General features: G+C 65.4%; 3 protein-coding genes across 5 annotated transcripts in view; 1 reads left to right on the top strand and 2 right to left on the bottom strand.

Moving 5' to 3' along the window:
* Positions 1–7,353, bottom strand: part of ABCA2 (ATP binding cassette subfamily A member 2) — a 36,946-nt gene extending 29,593 nt beyond the window's left edge. For all 3 annotated transcript variants that reach the window (XM_072882817.1, XM_072882819.1, XM_072882818.1), the window contains exon 1: positions 7,081–7,353. In XM_072882817.1, coding sequence (XP_072738918.1) covers positions 7,081–7,146 — 66 coding nt within the window. In that variant the 5' untranslated portion in view covers positions 7,147–7,353. The remainder of the gene's footprint in view (positions 1–7,080) is intronic.
* Positions 7,354–12,224: 4,871 nt separating this feature from the next.
* Positions 12,225–14,570, top strand: FUT7 (fucosyltransferase 7). Its single transcript, XM_072883368.1, has 2 exons — positions 12,225–12,363; positions 13,483–14,570. Exon 2 carries the CDS (start codon positions 13,527–13,529, stop codon positions 14,568–14,570), a length of 1,044 nt encoding a protein of 347 aa, XP_072739469.1. The 5' UTR covers positions 12,225–12,363; positions 13,483–13,526.
* A 3,556-nt stretch (positions 14,571–18,126) lies between these two features.
* LOC140661260 (POU domain, class 5, transcription factor 3-like) lies at positions 18,127–22,809 on the bottom strand. The gene is made up of 5 exons (XM_072883120.1): positions 22,250–22,809; positions 20,217–20,328; positions 19,683–19,813; positions 19,020–19,184; positions 18,127–18,739 (listed from the first exon to the last, which is right to left on the bottom strand). The coding sequence occupies exons 1-5, from the start codon at positions 22,745–22,747 to the stop codon at positions 18,488–18,490; spliced, it is 1,158 nt and encodes a 385-aa protein (XP_072739221.1). The 5' UTR covers positions 22,748–22,809; the 3' UTR covers positions 18,127–18,487.
* Positions 22,810–26,868: the final 4,059 nt, after the last annotated feature.

The raw sequence follows: 26,868 nt of genomic DNA, 5'->3' as shown, positions 1-26,868 counted from the left end.
CCGGGCCGTACCAGGCTCCCTTGGGGACTGTTGGGTCCTTGGTGGAGACAGGAGGGACCTACTTGTTGTTATTTATTTTTTTTTAAGTGGGTCATTGACCTTTTGCTCATCTCAGAGCAATCCCAGACATTCTCTGTCCTCGACCCCTCCTGCACTGCCACATACCCCGGTACCAGGGCAGGTTGTCCCCCATCACCAGCACCCGGGGTGACATGGCAATGGGCAGACATGGCGGCAGCCCATGCCTCTGGGACTGATCCTGCCCCTTTGGTCCCCAGGGCTGCCCCTGCCAGGGCTTCCCAGGCATGGGGGGCCAGGGCTGCCCCACACTCGTAGTGGGACAGAGGCACCCGCATGCAGCGGCAGGGGAAGGGATGCTGTCCTAAGGGAGCCTTGGCCCCCCTGGGGCGGCACCCAGCAGGGCCACCCAAAACTGGCACAGCCTGGGGACAGCAGGGTTGCTGCCTGTGGGTGCAGGATACTGGGGGACATTTTGGGAAAGGCCAGGATCCAGGCAGCTGGGAAGGAAACGCTGGGAGAAGGAGAGGGACAAGGAGAGGAGAAGGGCCGGTGCCTGCCAGCAGCTGGCTGGCTGGGATGGGGCCCAGCCATGCCCTGCACCAACCAGTGCAGTCTGTCCTGTCCTCTCACCCATTCCGTTCCTCGCTCCTCCCCCGGTGAGGGCTCTCGCATGTATGTCTGTGGGGGGCGCAGGTGCAGCACCCAGGGTGGGACCCGGGTCCCAGGGGCCCTTATGCCCAGGTGACAGTGGCTGAGGGGCCAGGGGCAGCTCCTGGACAGTGGCAGAGCTGGGCTGCCTCCCCATACACATGTGTGTACATCCCCCTGGCACATGCTCACCTCGACCTGCCAGAGGGGTGAGCAGGATGAGGCCATGGGTGCTGTTTGGGTTTGCATGACTGCTGGGTGCGTCTGCCTGCCACCACCACGGATGGTGGGGTACGTGTGTGCCTGCTGGGATCCCACGTTCAGCCCTGCTACCAGCTGGATGCAGGGGCAGGGGCATCCTGCCCGACTCCCCCAGCGAGGGGGAGGGTGCTGCCAGCAGGGTGCTGTCCCCAGGCAGGCAGCTCCCTGGCAGGGGGATGTTCAGCTCACCAGAGCACGGGGCCAGCAACTCCACGCCTGCTCCCACCCTCTGCCACACCAGCAGATGGGAGCTGGGGGCCACGAGGAGGACGAGCGGGGTCAGGCACAGCACAGTCCAAGCACGAGGCAGCAGCACCAGCCAGGGGCACGCAGCTCCCACGCTGCCAGGCCAAAAGAACCGACAAGCCCCGTGGGGCGCAGCGAGAGCAAACGGCCCAGCCTGGAGCAGCGGTCCCACTGTGCCCACCCTCTGGCCAGCACCAGGGGCAGCTGGGAGATGCACTGAAGCCAGGGTTAACACAGCCACAGGCGCTGGGCCATGGACTTTGGCAGGACAACTCCATCGGCATCCCCGGGTCACAGCAGTGTGTATGCCCCGACAGCCAAGCCAGGCACTCCCCATGGGGGCAGCCAGACCAGGCAGAGGCAGCTCTCTACATCCATCACCACCACCCAAAAGTCTGCTCCATTCCTCCTGCCCACTCCCAGAAATGCCCCAAAGCCCAACAGCCACCACCTTTGGCCAGCACGGCCCAGCAGAGAGGCAGCCAGGGGCTGGGGAGCCCCTGCCCAGAGACCCCCAAGCTGGCAACCCCAATGATGCCCCTGCAGCCCAAACCTGCCACATCAGCCCCCCTCTCCCCATGGCCTGGCACCTGTGAGGGGATTTACCAGTCCCAGTGCAGGTGAAGCAGCACCGTGCACAGCCTGGGGCAAGCCCAGCCTCCAAAACCCCCGTCCTGCACCCACCCACCGGAGGACAGGGCAGGGTCTGCCTGAGCTCCTCCCCGGGGAGGAAGGAGAGCTGCTGCCCGCTCCCTGAGGAGGTAGGGAGGTGGGTAGGTGCAGGCAGCAGGTGCTGGCCCGCAGGAGCCCCAAGGGATGGGGCTCAGCTCCTGGAGAATCAACACCCCAACTTTTCCAACAGCATTCTAAGGCTGGCAGAAATATCTTAAACTTTTTGATGGCTCCAGACTTTAATCTTCATTAAATACCCACGTATTTGCCCACAGCTGGGAAGTGCAGGCAGGTGAAGTCATGGTGACTGGGAAGGATGAGCAGCAGAGCCAGCACGTGAGCAAGGCCCCACGGCCGGGCAGACCCACAAGGCCAAGCCGAGCCCTCACCCCAGGCCAGTCCTGCCCCCCCCACCCTGGAGGGGACCCAAGCAGACACCCACTGGTCACCCCCCAGGTGGGCACCCGCCAGGGCTCCCTGAGGTCACCTGCCTGTGCCCTCACCCATGGGAACAGCCCAGGCCGGGCCCAGGGGCTGCCACCACCCCTGCCTCTGGTCACACTTTTGCTCAGTGCAAGTTGTGCCTGTCACCTCTTGTCCCACTGCCACCTGTCCCCAGCAAGGGCACGTTCCCACCCCTCAGACCCTGCCCTGCAGCCCTGGCATGGCAGCCTGGGGACATGCCTCAGGGAAGCTGGAGGAGGAGGAAATCCCCACTGGGGTTTGCCAACACCTCTCCTGAGCCCAGCCCCACTGTGCCAGAACTGAGAGCCCAGCGAGAGCAGAACACGTTTCTCCCCCGTGCCAGCCCCACGGTGCTGTGTCAGCTGGGTACCAGCGTGCCAGGCCGAGGGGGACACACCATCGGCAGCGCCATGTCCCAGGGCCATGCGGCAGCTCTCCTGCACCGGGACATGGCACTGGGACACGGCCGCCCTCCCACCAGCACAAGGTGCCCGGCCTGAGAGCAGGCGGGATTGTGCTGGTGGCTGCAGTGTGGAGGAAGGTGCTCGCTGCCCTGCAGCCTCTCCCCACAGGCAGGGAGCGAGGCAGAGCCCTGGACGCTCAGTGGCTCATGGCCACCTGCCCTCTGGACCACCAGTCGCTCTGCAACAGGTGCCCCCACGGCCACCCTGCGAGCAGAGATTCACAAGGACGCTGCCTGGCACCGCCACAGGGCCACCACCATGCCAAGCCTGCGCATGCCCCCCACTTCCCCCACGCCAGCTGCAAACAGCGAAGGGGCAAAGAGCACCCTGAGGCAGGGCAGCGCCAGGCCGATCGATTCCTGCTGCGGAATCCAGCACCAGCCCCCGCCCAGCACCAGGACCTGGCAGCACCTCCACAGGCATGGGGTGCCCTGTCCCCCAGGGACACGGCGTCCCAGCACAGGCACTGCTGCAGCAGGGCCCCGCTGGCCGGGTAAGCCCCCCCAATACCCCAGATTTCAGCCTTTCTTATTCTGGAGGCATCAAGATCCCCCTAGCTCTGCTCCCACCGGCCAGGAAGGAAGATCCCCCAGCTCTGCTCCCTCTGCCCCAGACCTGCCAGGACAACTCCTTTGCGTGGTAGGAGCTCCCCAGCTCTTGGCCGAGGAGCAGAAGGCACAAACCCTGCACAGCGTGAAGCAGCCACGCCGCTGCCCAGCTCTCCCCTGCCCCACATGCACCCTTCCCCCACCCTAGGGCCCATGCCACGGGAGCCCCACCAACATGCTGTGACACTGAAGCGGCACCCAGAGCCTCATCTCCTGCTCACCATTCCTCCAAAAGAGCCCCAAAATGCCAACGCTTCCCCAGGGCCAAACAAAACCCAGCAGCGCACTTCCATCACCGGCACTTCAGAGCCAGGACCTCCAGCTGCGGTCACCTTCCTGTCCCAAATGCGTGGGCACAGAGAGCCACAGGGAAGGCAGCCGAACACCCTGAACTGTGCCTGTGGCAACTTTTGAGAGATCACCTGTTAATTTTACATCCAACGTAGGTTTAACTACCTACCAAAAGTCATCAGGGAGCCCAGCGCTTAAGATACACACAGCTGAGCTCACCCCCCGTCCCAGCAGAGCCAAGGCAATGTAGATGACGGCACAGTCTGCACTGCCCAGGGGACTGTCCGTCCTCAGGCACCCACAGCCCTGGCTTCCCTCCACTGAGGGCCACTGATGCTGTTCTGCTCATATCCCCATCACCCCAGGGCTCCTGCCTGAATTTCTGCCCTGGGAGGAATAAAATCATGGCCAAACCCCAGAGCAGCCCCCAGAACAGCTCAGCCACGCTGGGCAAAGTCCAACACTCCCATGGGCTGGGCACAAGACCTTAAAGAGACGCCATGGGACAGTGCCTGGCCATCACCCTCACCAGGCTGCAGGCGAGCTCGTCTGGTGACAAAGGGAGTTACGGAAGCGGATGACATGTGGCACTGTGGGTCAGGAGCACACCTCTCAAACGCCACCCAATTGCACAGCCTCCCTGTACCCACCACCACTGCATCCTCAAGCAGGCCAGCCAAGCCCTCATCAAGTGCCTGTGGACAAAGTCTGTCCCAAAACCACTGCTGCACCTCGCTGTAACACTGCTCCCCGAACAGCCCCTGGTGCCAGGGACGATGGGGACCCCCCAGGGCCACCAGCGTTCAGGGGCAGCACAGGGGACCGGCCCCAGCTCTCTTGAGTCCCAGCCCAGCACCCTCAGCCAAACATGAGGTGTCTGCTCCCCATCCCATCCCACAGCACCGCGGCCATTGCCCTGCATATTGCTGGGAGGAAAGCGCACCATGGTGAGGCACCTACCCCAGGGCAGCACCCCGCGGCACGGGGCTGTGCCAATGGGCAGCTGCTGGCAGGGCAAGGGCAGGGCACATGCCACGCTTCCCCCATGAGACTGGGAGAAGCCCAGCAACCCCCTACTCCAACCCCACCAGGATGAACCCCCAGGAGGAGAGGGGTCTCGTGCTTACCCCCCTCCCTGCTCCAAATCCCCCAGCCTCTGCCTGCCACAGCAGGATCAGCCCCTGACGCAGCAGGATCAGCCCAGCGGAATACAGGGCTGGTTTCACTCAGTGAAACATCCAGCTCTGGATGGGGCCAGGACAGACCTGTGCTGGGGGACCCACCCACGGACAGCAAGGCACAGGCTGACGAGACTGGGCTCTGGCACAGGGCCTGACTCTGCCCTGGCTGGCCAGCGCTGACAGCTCTGCTCCCGGGCTGCTGGGAGAGGGCAGCGCTCCCCCAGGAGCGGGCAGGATGATGTCCCCTGTGCAGACGGGGAGCGTGAGGTGACCGTGGGACTTGCATGCAGCAGGAGCACGAGGAAGTAGGTGACACGCACAGGGCACACACATCCTCAGGGCATGACTGCCTCAGGGGCTGCACCAAATCCACCCATGGGCACCCTGCAGCACCAGGGGCAGCTCTCGCCCCAGCATACAGCTGGTCCTCCACACACCCCATCCACATGCGGCATCGCTGGGTGGGTGAGGAGATGCTGGTCCTTCCCCTGACACCCTGCCTGCAGCAAGCAGGGCACTCCAGTGACAGTCCCCGCACACGGGGGTGACCGGGCCTGGGCTCCTCATCCTCATCCTATGGCTGCAGCTTCCTGCACCGCACCCCCACACCACCCACGGAGCTGGGGAGGGTCAGGGAGAAACGGGTCCCCAAAAGATGTGTGCACCCCTAGTCTGTAACCTCCCCAGCCACGGCAGCCAGTTCCGGGTCAGTTGCCAAGGACTAGCAGATGCCAGGACACAGCTGTGCCAGCCGGCTCACCCTCGTGGGCAGGGGTCTCCATGGCACACCGGCACCGGGCAGCCCCTCACCACCGCCATGCAGCTCTGCTTGGGATAAGGAGCAGAGATGACTCAGCCGAAGAGCATCATCCCTCTCACCCGTCCTGGGGACACCGGGCCGCCCGTGCAGCGGGCACCTGCCTGCAACGCGGGCCTTAGCCCAGCCCAGCCCTGCCCACGCCCTCCCCTGCCTGCCCCTGTCCCCGGTGGTCTCTGGGGCGCCGGCCACCGGGATGGCAGCAGGGCCTGATGCCCGCGGGCTGCTGGCGAGGGAAAGCAGGCAGGATCAGGCCTGCAGGATATTTGGGAGGGGGAAGAGGCGAGCGCGTTGCCAGCTCGGGAGCAGCAGTTCGCTACCCTCCCCCACCCTCTAAAAATAACCGGCTCCCCCGGCGCCCAGCGCACCCATCCCCCTGCCCGCGCCGCTGCCCGGGTCCCTGCGGGCCGGGGGTCCCTCCCGCCCGCCCGGCAGGGTTTGGCAGGGAAGCCCTGCGCAGGAGCAGCCAGGCAGGAGAGGCCGGGGCAAGGTTACACCGGACCCGCGGCCCCAGCAGGGAAGGTGCCATCCTGCCTCCTCCGCCACCCCCGGGAGGGGACCGGCCCCCCGGGAACCCCGCGTTCCTCAGCCGCACGCCCAGAAAGCGGGAGCAGCTCCTCTCCAGCCCACGGAGGAGAGGCAGCTCTGACCCACATACGATTCTGAATCCTATTTATAGCCTGCGGATACCGAGGGCTTGGGGAAACCTCTCCCACCCCAGAGGGGCGGCCCTGGAGACCAGGGACAGGGCTGACAAGTGCCCGGGGCATTTGGGACACGAGAGCGGGCCGCGGCGGGGAGGGAGATGCTGCACAGGGCAGGAGGTCGGGTGGGAGACGGCATCCAGCCCACGGCCCTGGGCTCCTCCAGCGGCCACGGGGCCCGGACAGCTCCCACGGACACGGGGTGGGAGCCGGGCAGGAGACACCCAACTGTTGCTGCCCCACGAGGGGAGCCGCCGGTCTGGGCCCACGCCGGGGCAGGGGGGGCCGACGTGCCGGCAGCCGGGCACGGAGGGGCGTTCCTCGGCCGCTCCGTGGGTTCACACACAGACGACGCCCACGCTTCTTGCTTCCCGCAGCCCCACGCGAGCAGACATCGCCAGGCCTGCACCCCACGCATCGCCCGTCCCCAGGGCCCGGCCGGCGCGGGGGGGAGAGGGCAGCGGTGGGGAGGGTGGGGACCCAGGGGAGACCCTGGCCCCGCGGGGGGGCTGGCTCCGCACCCCTCCTGCACCCCCCGGCCGGCGGCTCCGCCGGCTCCCCTCCGGCCCACGCAGCCGCCCCGCGGAGCCTCCGCCGCTCGGGGGCCTCGCCCCGTCCCCCCCCGGCGGCTGCAGCTGCCCAGGGCTGCAGCGGAGCTCCAGGCCTCCCAGCCCCCGCCGGGCCCGCCGGCCCCGCGCTCACCGGGCTGCGCCGCTTCAGCGTCACGTTCTTCCAGAGCAGGAGATGGAGCTGGTGCAGGAACCCCATGGCCGGGCCGGGCCCAGCCCCGCCGCAGGGGCTCCCCCCGCTGAGCTCCGCGGATCACCCACCGCCCACCGCCATAGCCCACCGGGCCGCCACCGCCTTTGTCCGCAGCAGGCTGGGAGGGAGGGAGGGGAGCGGGCCGGCCTCCGGCCCCGGCCCCGGCCCCGGCTCCAGCTCCGGCTCCGGCTCCGCCGCGCCCGGCCCGGCCCGGCCTTGCGCAGCACCGCCCCCGGCCGGGGGCCGCCCGCCCGCCACCGCCCCTTAAAGGCACCGCCGGGCCGCGGCAGCTCCGCCCGGCCCAGCCCGGCCCGGCCCGGGGCAGGGCCTCGGGCGCCCCCGCCGCCCAGCCGGAGCCCCGCGGCCCGGCCCCGGGGCGGCTTTGACGGGCCCAGAGGGCACCGTCGTCCCGCGAGGGCCCCCGGGGATTTGCCGCCGGGAGGGCACTTGCTGGCGGATCCTGCTCCTCCCGGGGAAGCCGAGGCACGGAGCCCCCGGGGCACGGCGGGGGGGGCGGCCGCTGCGACACCCACATCTCCCCGGGTATGGCCTGTCCAGGAGCGGGGCTCCTGCCCTAGGGAGGTGCCGGGTCAGGGAAACCCTCGGTCCCCAGGAGCTGCCCCTGCTCCTCCCCAAGCCATAGACACGGAGAGGTCGCCCCCACTGAGCCTCTCCTCCGTCGTTGCCGCTGCAGGACAGACTTGCTTCAGGGGAGCTTGCTTGCTTCAGAGTCCCCACACACTGGCTGCTGCCTGCCCTGCTCAGGCCCAGCCGCCCGCAGCTCCTGCCCAGCCGGTCCCACGGACAAGTGGTGGGGTGCCCACATGTGTCCACGCAAGCAGTACCACTAGCCCAGCTGTGACTCCGAGGCTGGGAAGGATGCCCCCAACAGCAGTAAGCATTGAACCAGACCAGCTCTCTGTCTGTCCTTCCCTCCTTCCTTTCATCCTTCTATCCTTCCTTCCATCCATCCTTCCTTCCAGCCAGCCATCCTTCCTTCATTCACCCTTCCTTCCATCCTTCCTTCCATTCATCCTTCCTTCCTTGTATCCTTCTTTCCTTCCAGCCATCCTTCCTTCCATCCTTGTTTTCATCCTTCCATCCATCCATCCTTCCTTCTCTCCCTCCCTCTTTTCATTCCTCTTCTCCTCTTAATTTCACAACCTGTCCCTTCTTTGCCCCCCCAGCTCTCCATAGCCACCTCTCTCCTCTCCTCTCCTCTCCTCTCCTCTCCTCTCCTCTCCTCTCCTCTCCTCTCCTCTCCTCTCCTCTCCTCTCCTCTCCTCTCCTCTCCTCTCCTCTCCTCTCCTCTCCTCTCCTCTCCTCTCCTCTCCTCTCCTCTCCTCTCCTCTCCTCTCCTCTCCTCTCCTCTCCTTCTCCAGCTATCTTTAACCATCTCCATCTCCATGCTGCTTTCAGGGCCAAGTGCAGCCCAGAGCTGTGAATAACGCCTTTGGCTGCCCCAGCCCCAAGTGGTGTTGCTAAGGGTGACTGCATTTTGGGCAGGCTCTGTGACAGCTGCCCGGGCACTAACAAAAGCTCCCCTTGTCCTGCCACAAAGCACCATTATTCAAAAAACTTCTGGGCAAAACATTGTGCCGAGGTGAGGGAGGACAAGGGATGCCTGGGGGAACACGGTGGTGGAGAGGCACCGTGTTGCCCCGGCTCCGTGCCCTGGGGAGGGCGGCTGTTTTGGAAGGGCTGCAGCGTGTGCGGGCAGGCATGCGGGCAGCAGAGCTGCCTGGCATGGAGAAGAGCTGGGCAGGGGGTGGCCAGGGCTGGCTCAGCGCCTTTCCACCTGCGCCCCACTGGCACAAGTAACCTGGGTGCTGCTGCGCCAGGATGACCCCGAGGTTTGCTGGTGTTTCTCTGGCTTTGAAATACCGGAGAGATCCAGTGCCAAGGTAAGCTGGGCCATGGGGGTTCAGCCAATGGGCTGTCCAGCCCAGGACCTCGCTCCAGTGGTGGCTTTTACTTGGCCCCTGGGGAAGGAGGGATGCATGCACCCTTGGGTCCTCCCAAGGGTTTGCACACGCATTGTCCCCAGCCCACACTAGAAACACCTCAAAAAAACCTGCCCCGAAGCAGCGTGGGTCCCCAGCTCAGAGGGGTGCAGCGGAGAGAGTCATGAGTGGTGCCATAGGTGACGTGGGCTCAAAGGTCTTGCTGAGCTTCGCAGCTCCTCTTCTGCTTGGCATGACCATGAAACCCCATGAGGGGCCAGCAAGAGACAGACCCAGCAGCGTGCCATGGGGCAGCACAGCCCCAAGGACCCAGTGACCCATCTCCTCCATGGACCTGTGACCCTGAAGCCCCAGGGACCGGGACACAGTGGCTCATCTCTTCCGTGGACCTGGGGCCCTGAGCACCTCTCAGGGGACTTCCTTGAAGGGTGGCCAAGCTCCTCTATCTATGTGGGGTCATCTGCAGAGGGCAGCACCCACCCACACAAAGCTCCCTGCCCTGTGCTGGTGCTGTCTGGCATTACCGGATGGTCCCATGGCCTGGCCCCGGTCGCTGGGGGCTTCTGCCCAGCCCACCCAGGCAGAACTGGCCCTGGCTCCCAGCCTGGCTTTGAGCCTCCAGCACCGCGCTGCCACGTCCCTGGGCCGCAGGGGTCAGGGTGCCTGGACCCACCAGCTGCAAGGATCCCCCGGGGCATTATCCCTTCTGCTGGGGTGTCCTGGGGCAACACCTGGGGGTGACGGCTACAAGTCCCTGGGAAAAGCTCCCTCCTGCTCTGCCACCCATCCTGCATCCCCTGTGGAAACGTCGTGGCCACTGCTGTCCCTGCTGCTGTCCTCCATGGAGGGGAACGGCCCCATCCCACATGGCCCCGGTTCCCAGGGCTGGGGGAGGATGGCGGGGACAGCAGTGGGGACGATGCTGGCAGCTCTGACCGGCCAGGGAACGGTGCCTGCAGCCGGCGGGGTTGGGGCAGGCCGGGCTGGAAACGGCACCGCGCGGGCTGTGCAGCGCCTGGTATCTGGGCTCTCAATCATGCAGGGGAAGAAATGCAGAAAGGGGGTGAGAAAAGATAACAGGAAACAGGGGTCATGGCTAGGGAGGAAAAAACACCCAGCCCCAGAGCTGCAGTTGGCCTCCGAGGGCTCCCAGGGCGGCGCTGAAACCACAGAGCCCTGCTACACCCTGGCGCAGTGGCATGGCGCTGTGCCCAGCCACTGCCTGGCCCCTCACCTTGCTGCCAGTGCTGCGACCATCCTTGCTCCCAGGATCCGGGCAGCCGGCAGGAGCAAGGGTGCGGTGGGGCATGCAGACCCCAGAGGTGCTCGGGCAACCTGAAGACCCCCCGGGAGCTGTTTGGGGCCCTGCTCTGTGTGTGCCCCTGCCAGCTCCAGGGACAGCGCTGCACACCTTGGGGCTCCCATCCCTGCTGCTGCCTCAGTTTCCCCATCTCTCTTCCCCTGCCAGGGCTTTGGGGGAGACTTGGTGCCCGAACAGCAATGCCAGCAGAGAAAACAACTGGGCGCGTGGCCAGACCAGGACATGGACAGGTCCGCAGCCCGGGCATGGGAGGCAGCTCTCCATGTAGATGCCGCTGAGGCACACGTGCCCACTTCCCATTTTGGCAGAAAGCATCCCGGCCCGGGCAGGTTCCTGGGGCTTGGCAGCACCGAGGAGCTGCTGGTGCCATTTTAGCTGACGGTTTCAAGATGAGTCAGTGGGAGCCAAAGTCAGGCTGGCATCCTGTTTTGAACCAGGCTGCGGGTGGCAGATGGGAGGCACCTTGGTGAGGCTGAGGGCAGGGCCCTGCCTGCACCCATCCCAGCACAGGCGGGGTGTTCGAACCCCCGGCACATGCGCCTGGGCAAGGCGCTGGCTCCTTCTCAGCACTTGCCAGGAGAGAATCACCTGCGGCCCTGGCTGGCAGTGCCAGGCTGAGGCTCTGGGGCTGATGTCCCCCCCACCATCCCTGCCAGCTCTGCCATGGGCAGCAGCAAACACCGAGGAAGCACCTGGTTCCAGTCCAAGCCGAATGAGCTTCTCACTCTTCGGCTGCTCCTGGCTGATTTCAGAGGGAGCTGCGTGTGCCAGGGGTGTGCAGCCGGACCCAACAATCCTGCTTTCGATAATAATAACAATAACAACAACAATAATAATAATAATAATGATTATGATGATGATGTATGGTGCTCTCAGCAAAGGAGTATTTGTGAGGTGTGCTTTGGCACAAAGCTGCCAGCTAGCAGAGCTGCCCCATGGGCTCAGCACAGCCCTGCTGGGCAGCTTTACTTCCTGCATGGCCACGGCCCTGGCAGGCAAACCGGGGACAGGTACCTTGGAAAACGGCAGCCCAGCCAGGGCATCGAGGCTCTGGCTGGCAGCTGGGATGGGAGAGGCGCTTGGCAGAAAGGAGCCACGATCTGGGCTCGGTTTCAAATCTGGCACCTGGGAAACCCCTTTGGGGAACTGAAATCCCACGTGGGGCCACACGCACCTTCTCCAAGGAGCTGCAGCCTGGCTGGAGGGTGGTGGGGGAAGCACGGGGGGCTGGGGCAGGATGCGCAGGCACAGAGCTGTGAGCAGCACCTGCACCGGGAGCCTTTCCCGGGGGTGCCAGCGCACTGCCGTGGGACAGCACTTCCCATGGGGCATGCACTGGGCAACAATGTCCCACCCAGCCATGGGGCAGTCACAGGGCATGCATCAGCCACAGGCACCTACCCAGCCACGAGGCACCCACACATCTACGAGGTGCATGCTCAGCCATGTTGCAGCTGCCCAGCCATGGGACTCACACAGCCACGGGGCTCCCGCTCAGCCACAGGGCACCCACCTTGCTATGGGGCATGCATCCAGCCATGGGGCACCCTCTCAGATGTGGGACATGCACAAGCTATGAGGCACCTACCCAGCCATGAGGCACCCACCCAGCCATGGGAAGCCCACTCAGCCAGAGGGCACCCACTCAGCTGTGGGGCACCCATCCAGGCCACGGGGCATCCACCCAGCTATGGGGCACCAACCCAGCCGTGGGCACGTACCCAGCTGTGGGTCACATTGCTGCCCGCACAGCATGGGGGAAGTGCTGGGAGCGGGCTGTGCCAGCCACCGCGCATAGCAGGAAGGACCCGCTGTGGGGCCAGGACGAGGCAAAACCACAGAAAAGAGGAAGCCCTTGAGTGCTCCAGCCCAGCACTGGCGTCTGCCCGGGCAGACGCACGAAGGCACCTCGCACACCGCTGCGCCGGACCTTCCCTGGTAAGTCTGAGCTCAGCACCGCCACCCGCCGTGGGGAGAGGGGCTGAGAAATGGGTCAGCTCCTGGCACTACCGGAGCGGGGTGTCCCGCCCCAGAGCATCCTCAAAATGGGGGCGGCATCCCCGCTGCCAGAGACCGGTGGGCAGAAGGACTTGAAGCACCGGTGTGCAGTGCACAGAGCCAGCAAAGCTTTCCCAACCCTCCTCGCTTTGGATGCCAGGTTTTTCTGGAGCCTAAACTTAGCTTGTGTATTTTAGTAGGACAGACGGAGCAGGCCAAGGAAGGGAAGGGATTTTTTGCAGCAAAGCTGCAGCAGCTGAGGTGGGAAAGCAGGGCGCTGCTTTCCAGGAGGCTCCAAAATCGTGGAGGAACCGGCACAGCCCTGGCCAGCAGTAGGGCTTGGGCAGCCAACATGTTTTCAGAGGTTACCTTGAAAGGAAAACCACCTTTGGTGCTGAATGCTGTGGGCGGCCTGTGGGTGCTGAGCCCTGCCTCTGGGACCGGAACTCCCGGGTGGGCTCGAGTTGGTGGCTGGTCCCCAGCCCGGCCAAGCGTCCCCCTCGCCACCCCCGCTGCTGCTCTCCCTTTCCATCAGTGCCGTCGGTTAAAGTGCAGCACCGCTAGCGGAGGCCTGAGGCAGGCAGATGGGCACAGTGTCGGGGTGAGCATCTTGCAGCCGGGGTTCCCATGTGCCTGCAGGCTGAGCCCCACCAGCGGCAGCCCCCAATGGCCCCCTGCCCGCACTGCCCTCCCTGCCCTGCCTGCAGAGCACTGGCCATCTGTGACACCCCAAAAATAAAATACGAGTGTTTGGGGCACCAAGGCTGCGAGCTCCCAGCCTGCTGGGGCTCCCCGTGCCCTTGGTGGCTGGGGAGAGCGCCCCAATCCTGGGGAGAGCACCCTGAGCCTGGGGAGAGCCCTGCCATCACCACAGGAGGGTGCTGGAGTGAGGGGGCACTTCTCGGGCAGGACACTCCAGTCCCCCTCTGGGGGGCACTGGGGCCAGCGGCGAGACCAGGGGTGACGCTGGGGCCCAGGTTTCATGGAGAAGCCTCCCCACCACCCCTCACCCCCGGCAAGCTGAGCTGACGGCCCTTGGTGGCCTCTCTTCTCTTGCAGGTGTCAGCTCTGTCACCCAAGAAAGCGACAGCCAGCCTGGCAGCATGCCTCGGACATCACCGCTGCCACGGCCACCATGGGGCCGGCCCAGTGTGAAGGTGGTGGTCACCACTGGGGTGTTTGTAACCACCCTCTGGAATCTAAGGTGTTTCCTCAACCCCTCTGAGGTCTCTGGAGGAGCCCCCAAGCACACTGAGCCGCTGGTGGTGCTGGTGTGGGAATGGCCCTCAAAGCAGGTCCCCAATGTCAGCGGGGATGTTTGCCATGAGCTGTACAGCATTGCAGGCTGCTGGCTCACCATGGAGCGGCAGCTGCTGGGCCGGGCAGACGTTGTGGTGTTCCCCCACACCACGCTCCAGCCGGGCAGGGACAGGCTGCCCAGGGAGAGGCCGCCGGGGCAGAACTGGGTGTGGGTCTCCCTGGAGTCCCCCTCCAACACTAAAGCTCTAGCACGATGGAACCAGACCTTCAACTGGGTGATGACCTACAGACGGGACTCAGATATCTTCATGCCCTACGGCAAGCTTGTGCCCAACCGGTCGGCCACCGTGAACATCCCCACGAAGACCAACTTGGTGTCCTGGGTTATCAGCAACTACCACAGGACTCAGAAAAGAGCTGAAATCTACAAAAACCTCTCCAGGTACCTCCATGTGAACATATATGGGAAAGCAAACAAAAAGCCACTTTGCAAGGACTGCCTCTTGCCAACGACATCCAAGTCCAGGTTCTACCTGGCCTTTGAGAACTCCATCCATCAGGACTACATCACTGAAAAGCTCTGGAGGAACTCGCTGATGGCCGGCACCGTGCCCGTGGTGCTGGGGCCTCCCCGGGCCAACTACGAGCAGTTTGTTCCTGCAGACTCCTTCATTCACGTTGATGACTTCGGCTCCCTGGCAGAGCTGGCCACCTTCCTGAAGACCATGAACTCCAGCCGCTACCGCCAGTTCTTTGCCTGGCAGAAGAGGTACAGTGTGAAGCTCTTCACTGACTGGAGGGAGCGCATCTGCACCATCTGCACCGCCTACCCCAGCCTGCCCCGCGGCCGTGTCTATCCTGACCTGGAGAGCTGGTTCAACACCTAGTGTGGGGCTGGTGTGTGCTGGGACCATCAGGGATGCATCTGGGCAGAGGATACTGGGGTGGGGGGGAGCATGGGGCACCCTCCTACAGATCAGGACATGGGGCAGGGAGGGACACAGGAGTCCTGACCTCTCCTCCCAGCTTGGCTGTTGCCACACTGGAACCTTGAGTAACTCTGTGTGACTTAATTTCTTGCAAAATGGGACTAAAACCCCCCCCAGACCTGACACTGACCTACCTCACCAGGGTGCTGGCAGGATGAGAGGGTGCTTTGGAAATAAATGACACAGTGCTGCAGACTCTGCCTGTGGTGCAGGGGTTGGGCAGGGCAGGGGGCTGGCAAGGGGCTCAGGGCTCCCCAGCCTTCCCCTGCGATTGTTCTGTGCCCCCCCCAGCACCTTCTGCTGAGTGGCAAAGCCCGGGTGGCAGAGGCCCCATGGTGACATTTCTGGCTGGGGTGGAGGAGCCGAGCTCGGGGACAGCCCGGAAGGGCCCAGCACCCCACAGCAGGGATGGAGAGCACAGCCTCTGCTCCGCCACTTCCCGGCAGCACCCATTTCCCCCACCCACCCCCACTCTTGAGCTGTGGGTGTCACCATGCCGGCAAGGACCGGCAGGACACCAGATGCTCTCGAGAGCAATCTCAGCCTGCTCAGTGCCAGGCTGAGTCAGAGAGGGATGCTGTGGTTTCTCGCTCCCCTGCCAGCACGCCTGCCCTGCTGCGGCAGGAAGCCAGCAAGGTGGTGGTGCCCGGAGCCTCGCAGCGAGCCCAGAGCAAAGCCGGTCCTGTGGGCACGCTGCGGCACCGGCAGCCCGCTCCGTGTGCCCTTGGCACTGCCAAGCCCATGTGCACCCTGCACTGCGCATGCACCGCGCACCCCTGGCACTCACACTACCAGCACCCTGCAGTGCTGGACCTTGTGCCATGCACACGCCACAGTTGGCACCCTGCACCATGCACACACCCTGCACCGTGGGCACCCTGCAAGGAGAGCACCCTGCACCGTGAACACTGCACAGTGGGCACCCTGTACCACACAGTCACCCTGCACTGTGTGCACTCTGCTCCATGGGCACCCTGCAGCGCGCTCGCCCTGCACCCTGGGCTCAGGCAATGCCCAGACACCCCGAGGGGAAACACCCATCTGGGATCAGTGGCAGACGTCCGAGGTTGGGTGACAGGACCAGGGGGTGGGACATCACCGCTCAGCCCGTGCCTTCCTCCATGCCCCTCTGCTCAGTGCCATCAACCCCTGATATAAACGACTCATTTTGTCACAGGTTTCCCCCAGTTTCCTTCACTGCAGTCCCAAAGTCGCCCACCCAACCCCACCCTTGCCACCCCACAAAGCTGCCTGCTTCCCTCTGGGACCCGCTCCCCATGCCCTGTGTGCAGCGGGGCTCAGGTGTGTGGTGACACCCCCTCAGCAGAGGGGACATTCCTGCCCGGGGCTGGCGCTTTGCTGCGCCTCCGGCCCTGGCAGCTGCTCACCCAGCCTGGCCCAGCCCTTGCCGGGTTGCAGTTTGACAGGCACGCTGCGCTCTTCAGATTTCTGTGGCTTCCGATTTCCGTCTTGCTTTGTCTTCTGGGTCAACCGAAAACAGAGCAGGAGAGGCTGAGTGCCCATGGGCAGGGTGCTGGGGCAGCGGGATTTGGGGGTCCCATGGGGGGCCGGGGCTCCTGCCTGGCTGGCCTTTTGCTGGAGCAGAAAATCAGATGGTGGAAATGTGGAGAGAACCAAACCTTAGGGAGGTGACACCCTTCCCAGGCTTTCTGCTACCAACCCCACGGATTGCCAGCCTCCAGCACCCCCAGCCCACCCACCCCAAAGCGTCAGGCAGCAAAGGGCAAGCAGTGGCGGGTGGGCAGTTTCCAGCTGGTGCCATGCCTGGCTCTGCCCCCACCCTGCGGGCAGGAGGGGATGTGGGCCTGGGTACCCAGGCACTGGGGAGCAAGCAGGGACACAGGGTGAGCCAAGGGGATCCCGCCCCACAGGGCTGGCACCCAGGCTGGTGTGCACCCTGGCCCTTTGCAGGGTCCCGAGGTGCCCTGCAAGCAGCTGCCTGCAGTGACCCTGCTCCTGCCTGGCCTGCAGAGAGCAAACCCATCGTTTACTGGCAGCTGAGCTGAAAAAGGGGCTTTTCAGAAGTTTCCCTACAAGTTTGGTCATTTCATTGCTTCCGCTCAGGGGAAAAATCCCTCGGGGGTGCAGGCTGGTGGCAAGCCAGGCTGCAGAGGCCATGGCAGTGAAAAGCAAGGCGTCATCCCCCAGACACTTGCTTCTCCTGGCAGGGCTGGCACTCCTGATCCGCACCAGCTCAGCCCCTGATGCCCACCCGGACCTGCCTGGCTCGGCTGGCACCACCCGGCACAGTCACCGCGAGGCTGCCTCGGCTGGGCCACGCACATGGGAACATCCCTCGCCTACCGGTGCCACGCCAGCAGCCCTGCGGCGAGAACAGCCCAGGCTTCTGGTACCGCTCGCCTGCCCACCCCGGGGCTGGGAGCTCTGCAGCTCTGCTGCATCCTTCCCTGTCCGCAGTATCCGCTGGAGCAGCCTACAAGATGAGATCCCGCTGCGCTTCCACCGTTCCCAAAAGCAGCTATGGAAAAACGGCACCTCAAACCGGGTGGAAAGTGACCCCTGCCATGCTCCTGACCACCTCTGCTTTGGGGGGGGCACAGCCCTGACAAGCTGGTGTCCCCCAGGGCCAAGCTGCCACCACTCCTGGTCGTGGGCCAGGCTGCAGGCAGCCAAGAGCTGGGTGTTGCTGGCACAATGGGGACAGGTCAGCCCTGTTGGGTGCCCCTGCACGCAGCCAAACCCGTGCCGCTGGGCTGTCTGGCACCATGCACCTTTCCTCCCGGCAAGGAAAGGGTTAACTCGCTTTCATGCCCCAAAGAACTGAGATTTATTTCATCGCCAGAGGGAATATGATTAAGGAAAAAAAAAAAAATCATCATAAACTACAGCAGGCTCAAAGGCACAGACGGGGGTGCTAGCAGCATGGACAGGACGGTGTCGGCCCCCCTGGGCTGGGACCCCCTGGGGAAAGACGGTCCCTGGGCAGCCAGGCTGGGGCAGAGGGACAACGGCTGGAGAGTGGAGAGGGCACAGGGGACCCGGGGTGACGCTGGGCACAAGGGCCGGGGAGGACCCCCACCACTCCCCCAAAACAAGCCCTGCCAGCCTGCCCAGACGGGCAAAGCTCTCCCGTGCTGCAGGGCGAGGGGCGGCCGGGGCTGCGAGGGCTCACCTCCAGCCCCACGCTCCAGCCCTCGGCTCGCCCCGGCTGCCTGGGAGGGTGGGCAGAGCCACCAGGGACCCCGGCCCTGGGCCCAGCACCCCAGGGAGGGGTCCCACATCTACATGACAGGGAGACATGGCGGGCCCCATGTCTACATGACAGGGAGGGGGCACCTGGGAAACTAGTAATCACTACAAAGATTTTTGCTTTTTAAAAACTACAACCAAAAACCATTTAAAAAAATAATAAAACCACCCCCCTCCCCCCACCCATCCCTCAAAAAAAACCTAAAAAATACTTTTTTTCTGGGTCTTGCAGGAGATTGGCTTGGCTGGGCTGGGGCCAGGTGCAGGCAGCTCCGCTCAGCGCCCCGGGCATGCGTGGCTTCGGTGGGGTGCAGTGGGGCAGGAGCAGCCGCCCCCCCAGGAGAGGTCAGAGGGGGGGGCAGACACTGCTGGGACCAGTAAACTCACATAACTGGGAAAGGCTGGGAGCAACCACCTGCCCCTCGCGCCCCAAAAGCCCTAAGGCAGCCCAGCGAGTGCCCAGGCAGGCCCTGGGAGCAGGAGCGGGGCCGTGCCCGTGCCTTCTCAGGGCGAAGCGGAGGAAGCTGCCCCCAGAGAGCCAGCCCAGCCGCGGTGTCGGGGCGGCACTGTTGCCAGCCCCTGGTTCAGTGGCTGCTGTTGCTCATGGAGAGCCCAGGTTGCAGCGCTTGAGGGAACATCTCGGCTTTGTGGAAGGGTGGCATGTAGACAGGAGGGGAGGGTGCCAGGCTGTAGCCCTGAGATGTCACCGGGATGGGCAGGCTGGTGGGCACCAGGGACTGGTTCATGTCGTACATCACTCCCTCTGCCTCGTTGCCGAAGGGCAGCAGCAGCCGTTTGCCTTTCTGACGCCGGTTGCAGAACCAGACCCGGACCACCTGCGAGGGAGGGGAAGACAGGGAAGGGTGAGGGGGGCGAGCCCAGGCGCTGTGCGGGTGACAAGGAGACCCTTCTGCTGGTGGCATCTCCACAGCACCCCAACCCACCAGCACAGTACCCTCCCTGCCACAGCTCCTCCTGGGGCTGGGCTCGGACAGGCCAATAGTGGCTGCCAGCCCTGGCCACTCTCTCACAGCTTCCAATATCGAACTGGCCTGACGCGGGTACTCTAGAACTGCAGCCGTTTGGGCACCCACCCTGTGTACTGTCCCAACTTACATCTTTGTCCAGGTTGAGGTCCTCAGCGATCTGGGAGATCTCCTGGGGACTGGGCTTCACGCACTTGCGGAAGAAGCTCTCCAGCGTCCCCTTCACGTTGGTCTCAATGCTGGTCCTGCGCTTTCTCTTCCGGGCTTGGGCCAACACTTGCTCTGCATTGCACATCTGGAAATGAGAGACAGGCCACATGCTTGGTCACAGGGCTAGCAATGTCCCCACCAGGCTTTGGACACACGTGCAGCTGGCTGCAGAGGTCTGGGAGGGATGGGGACAGGCTTTGTCCCCGTGACTGTCCACTGAGCATAACCCCACTGCAACTGGGGCCATTCGCAGTGTCCCAGCACTGCCTGTAGCTGGTGCATCGGGGATGGATGGACACGTCTTCCTACGTCCCTCCAGGTTCCCCAAGGAGCAGCAAGCTGCACCTCCAGCTTATCCAAGATTCCAGCAGGACCTGGTTGCTCTGAGACAGGAGCTGCCACAGTTGTCACAAGGTGTCTGTGGCCCAGCTGGACCGAAGCCATGGCAGTGAGATGCTGCTATGGCATGGGACGGCTGCTGCTCCCCTCCTCTCTCCCAGAAAGCACGTGTAAAAGGGAGAAGAAGCTGCAGCTTGAGGGCTCGTTGGTGTGCAGGTACCCCCGGCCCTCCCCAGCCCCTAACCTCCTGCATGTTGTCCGTGTTCTCCGCCTCGTTGAGCCAACGCTGCAGCAGCGGCTTCAGCTTGCACATGTTCTTGAAGCTGAGCTGGAGCGCTTCAAAGCGGCAGATGGTCGTCTGGCTGAACATCTTCCCTGCACGGTCAGACAGGGTGTCACACACCGCTCCTGCCCCTGTGCCAGGGATCTTCTACCTCCAGCAGACCCCCAGGATCCCCCCTCCAGCATCCCTGGGGATGGGGGATCCGGAAAGACATTCTCCCTGCTGCTTCAGCAGGGATTTAAAGCACTGAGGCACTCTTCAATAAGCAGCTGTAGCTATTTTAAAACCAGTTCCTTGTTATCAAACCCTTCCAGCTTAAGCGAGTACTTAACCAGGGCTTGGGAGCCCCAGGAGCCCTGGGGCTGGTGCTCACCACCTCCTTCGCAGGTCGTTAAGGAGCAGAAATCTCCATTGCCCAGGTGCTCCATCCCCCTCCCAGGCCTCTCCCTTCCCCCGGGGTGTGGGGGGAGATGAGGACCCTTCCTGGACCCTTACCGTAGAGGGTGCCCAGAGCCAGCCCCACGTCAGCCTGGGTGAAGCCCAGCATGATGCGCTTGTGCTTGAGGTCCTTGGCGAACTGCTCCAGCTCTTCTGAGGTCGGCGCATCCTGGCAGGGGCAGAGATAAACTGAGAAGGGACAACTCGCGCCCAGGGGCTGCCAAGAGAGGGGTCTGTCCGTGTGTCGGGGTCAGCGTGGGACGGGGAGAGGGACAGGAGACTGCTCGGCTGAGCCCTTGGCAGCGCCGACACCCACCAGCCGCTGCCACCTGTGGGCGATGGGGTCCCTGGGGCGATGGCCTGGGTGGCAGAAGGGTTTTCCCCAAGCGCTGAACAAGGGGCTCTGCTCAGGCACCCCAAAGTGCCTCCACCCCACCCTGCCCCACGCAGCACCCCCCGACCACGGCACAGCGCCCGGCTCACACCACGCTGGCGCGGCAGAGGCCCAGGGTGGCACAAGGACTCGGGGACAGCAAGTCCCAGGAGCACCCAGAGCTCCCGCCCTGCCCCAGCACGCCCTGGGAACGTCCCCTCTGCCCCCAGGCTCTGACCCTCGTGGCCTGACCAGCGGGAGCACCGATGGGCACATTTGCTGATGGCCCCAGCATCACCCCACTCCCACGCATCCCACGACACATCCCCACGGGCTCACCTATCCCGGGGCGTGGGCACCCACTCGCCAGCCCCTCTCCCGCCTGCGCCCGGGGCAGGTGAAATGGCTCAGATGAACCTAACGCCGAAAGCGCCCATGACTCGAGTGGGATTCAAACACCCCTTTGCCACAACCAGGCTCTTCCCTTCTGGCTTCTGGAAAGCTGCTTACCCGGGCGCCTCCCTTCTTCCCGGCAGCGCAGCCCTCAACTGCTGCGGGGGCATTTTGCAATCTTTTACCCGATTTCCACATTTCCATCGCAATTTCGGGTTTTACAGACGTCCCTCCTGCCGCCAAGTCTTGGCTTTTAATTCCTGGCGTACATCGGGAGGAAGAAGCCCGGAGAAGCCGTGCCACGGGGCAATCCTCGCCCTCCCTCGGCCGGGAAAAACCAAGCCCCGTAACCCCCACCCAGCGCGACACGCTGCGACCCGCGGGACGCTCATCCCTCCGCGCTCCCATCGCGGCGGGCGTGGGAGCTCCCGGATCCCCGCGGCACGTACGCGACAGCAGCTCCGCACAAACCCAGCCAACGCACCCGCAACAGCTCGCAGGAACCTCGCAACAAACCCCGGCATCATCTGCCGCTGTACCCCCGAGGCGTGCTTGCCTGGGAGGGACAGGTTTGTATCAAGTCAAGAGTTAAAAATACGAAAAACGAACCTAAACTGCAGCTGCCGATCCTGCCGAGACCTAGCGCTACCCCCTCCCGTCCCCGGGCTGGCTCTGCCCGCGCCCCGGCAGCCGTCGGAGCCCCGGCGGGAGCGGCCGGGACAGCGGCCGCCGGCTCCGCACGGCCGAGGGCCGGAGGGGGCTGCCAGGAGCCGGGCTGCGGCGGGGCAGGGCCCGGGGGGACCGCGCTGCGGTGCCCCGAGCATCCCGCCCGAGCCGGGCCGCGGCGTCGTGTAGGAGGCACGGCCACGCAGCGCCACGCGTGAGGCGAGAGCTGCCCCCCGAGCCCCCAAAGCGCCCTTCTCACCCCGAAGCAGCCGCCCCGAGGCGCTCCGCCCGCGGAGAGGCGGACCCAGCCGGGACCAGCCCGGCGGTGGGACACGTCGGGCCGCTCTGGGGCTTCTCCCGGGGGGCAGCCGGCGGAGGGGACAGGCAGGACGGCAGCGGCGGCGTCCCCGCTTGCCCCCGCCCGGGCCGGGCCGGCGATGCCCGGGGGGGGCCAGGCAGGTCCCTGCCCCGACGGGGCGGCACGGCACCGAGCCCAGGCTCTGCTCCCTGGCTCCGCAGCGGCACCGGGGAGGGCAGGGGAGGGGAGGGGTACCCCCGGCACCACGGAGGGCAGCGCGGTACCTCCGAGGGGCGCCCAGGCTGGCCGGGCGGAGGGCAGCGCGGCAGGGCAGCCCGCCCCCGTCCCGTCGGGTCTCACCTCGTCGCCGCTGTCGCTGGAGTGCCCGCCCTCGCTGGCGGCGCCGCTGGAGCTGCCGCTACTGCCCAGCCCGGAGAGGCCGCCGGAGCCCGGCTGCAGGGCGGCGGGGCAGAGCTGGGGGCCGGGGAAGGCGGCGGCGGCGGCGGTGCCGGGGAAGGGCGGGCCGGGCAGGGCGGCGGTGGCGGCGCCGGGGGGCGCGGGCCCGGCCCAGGGCGGGGCGGGCCAGGCCGGGCCGCAGCAGGCCGCGGCGCGGGGCTCGGGCGAGGGCTGGCGGCAGGGCCGGCCCGGGCGCGCCTCCGCCTTGGCGGGCGGCCCGGCGGGCGGGGGCAGCCAGGCGCGGGCCGGCGGCGGGTCGCGGGCGGCCTCGGGCTCGGCGGCGAAGGGGAAGAAGAGCGGCTGGGCGGCCGCCCCGTCGAAGCCGCCGCGGGGGAAGGGCGGGCCGGCGTCGGGCAGGAGGCCGAAGGGGGCGGCCGGCAGCCCCCCGTCCGGGCTGAACATGCTGCCCGCCGCCCTAGGGCTCCATGCGGAGGCTGCGGGGCTCGGCCCGGCCGCCCGCCGGCCGCTGCCTCCCTGCTGCGGCGCCGCCGGGGCCTCTGAGGGCGGCGGGGCCGGGCCGGGCCGGGCCGGGCGGTATGGAAATGGGCCCCGGCCCCATTGGCCCCGCACCGGTGGGTCGGGCGTGAACTTGATCCCCCCCCCCGGGGGGGGCGAAGGGGGGGCACCCGGGGGGGAAGGTGCGACAGAAGGTGGGCTGTGGCCCGCCCGCGCCCTTCCCCTCGGGCCGCGGGGAAGAGAGGGCCGGGGCCGGCCCCGGCGGGCGAGGGACCCCAGGCCGCTGCGGGGTCTCGCCCCCCCTCTGGCCCAGCTCGCCCCCGTGGGCGGCGAAGGGCAGAGCCCCCCCCCCCCCCCCGCCCAGCTCGGGGGTGCGCGGTGGGGCCCACGTCTCCAAATGCTGGGGCAGCATCAGCCCCCGGGGCTCCCCACCCGGGAACTCCCCGGTGCCGCCGGGTCTGGGCACGGGCAGGCAACCGGGATCGCTTGGGGGAAAGGGGGCAGCCGCCACGGCGTCAGCCAAGGCTGGGGGTGCAGGCAGGGATGGCAGCCGGCCCGGGGCCGCAGCAGCCCCTTGTCCGCGGGACAAGCCCCGGGGTCGCGGCTGCCGTCGGCCGTGCTCTCTCGCCCCTCTGCGCCGCGTGGTCCCAGCGGCAGAGCCTCGCGGCTCCCTGCAGGGGATGAAGCTTCTCCCTTCGTGGGTGAAGCTGGGGCTCCCTCGCACCCCCACTGTCCCTCTCCTCTTCCTCGCCCCGCAGAGAAAGGCCGTGCGCCGGAGGGAGCGTGTCCTTCGCGCAGCCCCGGCAGGCAGAGAGGCCCCGGAGCTCTGGGTGTGCCGCCGGGGAGCTAATTGCAGCCCCGGCTATCGGGCCCATCTGCCCCACAATGGAGCGCGCTTGATATTTTCTCTATCTTAAGGGCTTTCCTCTCGCGCTGCCCTTCACAATGGAGGGCAGCTGTCGGGGCCGGCTCCAGGCATTTCCCCCTTCCCTCCCTCCTGCCCCGGCACCGGCAGCTTCCCCAGCCCTGGCGCTGCCGCCATGTCAGGCTCTGCCGGGGCCGGCCTGCCCGGGGCCGGCTCCTGGGAACAGGGCGGCACCGGCGGCACGGGCACCCCCGACCCCAGCCAGAGCGGGGCGAGGGGCGATCCTGCTGCCAGCACCGCTCCCTGTTTATTCACCCGGATTACCGGGAGCCTGCGGCCGTCTCGCACTGGAGATAGGCCGAAGAGATAGGCTGGAGGAGCCTCCCCCGCCGCGCTGGGACGGCGATGGGGCTGCTGGTGGGACTGGTGGAAAGCGCTTGATGCTGGTTATGAAGCACTTGCTTTGGCCCCCGAGAGGGCTGGCACCCAGCGGCTGGTACCCAGGGGCTGGTACCCGCAGTGCCAGCAGCAGCCCCTGGCCCAGCACATGGCACTGCCGCACGTCGGGGGGAGAGGAACAGCCCCCCCCCCCCCCTTGTAATGATATTCCTATAAGGAAAAAAAATGACCAAGAGGATGAGCTGGAATTAAAGCCCCTTCCTGACTTGGGAAGATGGCTGGGCATGTGCCAGGCTGCCCGTCCCGGCTGTGCCAGGCTGCTGTGGGGAGGGAGGGCAGCCCCAGGAAAATGACCTGAGGATACAAAAAGCCTGTCAGCGGGGACGTGGGCAACCCCGAATGAGCCCCACAGCTGAGGGACCTGCCTGGGGGGGAACCACTGCCCGGACCCGTCGAGGCACCTCTCCCTGCAGGCGCTGGATTTGGCCATGGCGAGCGGAGAGCCGGGCCCTGGGCCGTGCTGCCAGGGATGCCGGCGCCCAGGTGCCGTGCAGGCAGGCCTGCCCCGCTGCCTGCCCTCTGCCAGCGGGCAGAGGAAGTCTCGCTGCGGGACTCCAATCGCAGCCATCAGCCCTGCTCCTCCCGGGCTCCCGCTGCGGCCCAGGGTTTCAGAAGATCCGTGGCTGGGCAGTAACTCCCCTTCCCTTTGATTTATTGTTCCCGGGCTGGACCCCCTCCTCCTGCCAACCTGCTCTTTCTCTCCATCCCCCCAGGAAGCCCCCCAGCCCACCAAGGCCTCAAACGCATTCCTGCTCTCTTTCATATACAGGCAGAGGGGAAGGGAGACGTTGACTTTGAACCGGCCCCTTTGTAGGAGCTGGGCCTATTGTGGCAGTGATGGTTTTAGCTGGGGGATGTGGAGGGAGTCAGTGGGGTTTCTCGGTGCGTGCCCCCCCCCCCCATTTCAATGGGGCGATTTTGGGGGGGCTGTGTGAGGTGCCGGGTTGTTGTGCGGGGTCATTGTGCACCGATGGCCGGGGCTTGGCCATCCATCTGCTTTGGGGCAGAGCCTCCTGCCTGCTCCAGGAGGAGGAAGGATGTGTCCCTCCATCACCCCTGTGGCTGGAGCCTGCTCGTGCTTCAGGCTCGGGTCCAGCTCTGTGGTCTGTAACCCAGTCAGGTATGAATGGGATCCTGCTAGGAAAAAGGGAGAAGAAAGAAATGCATCTGTCCTCTCCAGCTCACTGAGATGGCAGCAGGTTGGCAGGGGACAGAGATGCACTTCTGCTTGTCCTCCATTTACTGGAGTGTGCTGGTTTGGCATTGGTTTGGCTTGGAGACAAGATTTTAAGAGAGTGTATGACCACAGAGTATGTTTTGTTCACTGTCAGCCCACCCTTTCTCCTGGGGCAGGTGATGGAGAAGCCGTCGGGGTTGTGCTGGATCCCCCTGAGTTTCATGCCTGAGGCAACCACACCTTGGTGGGCTGCATCCCTGCACGCGGTGGGTCAGGGCCCCATGGTCAGGAGCCAGCCACAGTCTTCACCCCAGGTCTGTCTGAGGAGGGCTGGCCAGTGGGTTCAGCTTCAGAAGCCCCGTCCCTGGGAGGAACACCAAAGCTCCTCCATGGCACCGCAGTTTGCTTGGCTGCTGGCCTGGGTGGATGGGTTGGAGGGTTGCTGCTTCCAAACCTGGCTGAGATGAAAGTCCTGGAGGATGGTTTGGTCCAGTTCTGTCTCCTCATTAAAAAGGCCTCTGTATTACAAAGCCCAAGGTGTAACTTGGGTATCACCCACATCACCACGGTGCCTGAACACACCAGCCGGTCCTCCCTGCTGTTTTACAGCTGGGGAAACTGAGGCACAGACAGGCTGGGGCTGAGCACAGACCCTGCTCCCAGCCCCAGGCTGTCCTTGGATGTCTGGGGCACAGACATGGTGTCCCAGGACAAATGACTCTTCTGTGCCCGGACATGCAGTGGGGACATGGCTTCCCAGGGGGGCCCTGAGCGAGGGGTCTTCCTGGGAGGAGCAGCCATGTTTTACTCAAAGCTAGAGCTTCCAAAAAAGCCTGGGCGTGCTCTGAGAGGCTGCTGGGCTCTGAGAGCAAAGGAAGGACGAATTTGGGGACCTCGGAGAGGGGGGTGCAAGGCTGGGTTTCCCCAGGGGTGAGTCTTGGGGTGGCCCCGGGTGATTTGGGGTGCGATGCTGCCTGCCTGGGGCTGCAGCTGGAGACCCCAGGGCCACCCATGAGCGGGGCTGAGCGAAGCATCCCCGATGGTGTCTGGGCGCTTTGGCGGTGAGTCAGCACCCACCCTCCAGGCTGCCGAAACCAGGAGATGAGATTGTATCAGCCTGATGGGGGGCTGGCGTGATCAAAGGGCCGGGAGAGGAGCTCAGGCTCCACACAATGGGGGGACAGGATAGCCCTTATCTGCCGGCCCCGCCGAGGTGCGAAGGGCCTGGCCCTGGGGGCGAGGGGTGATGGGGGCGGGTGGGCGCTGGGTGCTGCAGGGCTGGGTGCGGGCAGGCACAGCCAGGAGCTCCCACCCAACCCTTCGCTGGGGAAACCTCTCCTGGCAAACACTGAGAAGCAAGAAAATAAACTCTGATTCTTGCCGGGTCTGGGAAAACCCTTGGGAAGGGTTGGTGGCTGCTCCAGCTGCAGGAGTAGGATGGCTGCTCTCACTATTTCCCAGGGAGGGTTTTGGGATGGGGGACCCGCAGCATCCTCCACCCCTGTCCCCCCATCCCACCCTGCTCCCAAAAGGAGCACTCCGAGTCGAGGGCCCCACAGCGGGGAG

This window comes from Ciconia boyciana, chromosome 18, assembly GCF_034638445.1.
Source record: "Ciconia boyciana chromosome 18, ASM3463844v1, whole genome shotgun sequence".
Lineage (NCBI taxonomy): Eukaryota > Metazoa > Chordata > Aves > Ciconiiformes > Ciconiidae > Ciconia > Ciconia boyciana.
This window is presented reverse-complemented; position numbering and strand designations above follow the sequence as displayed.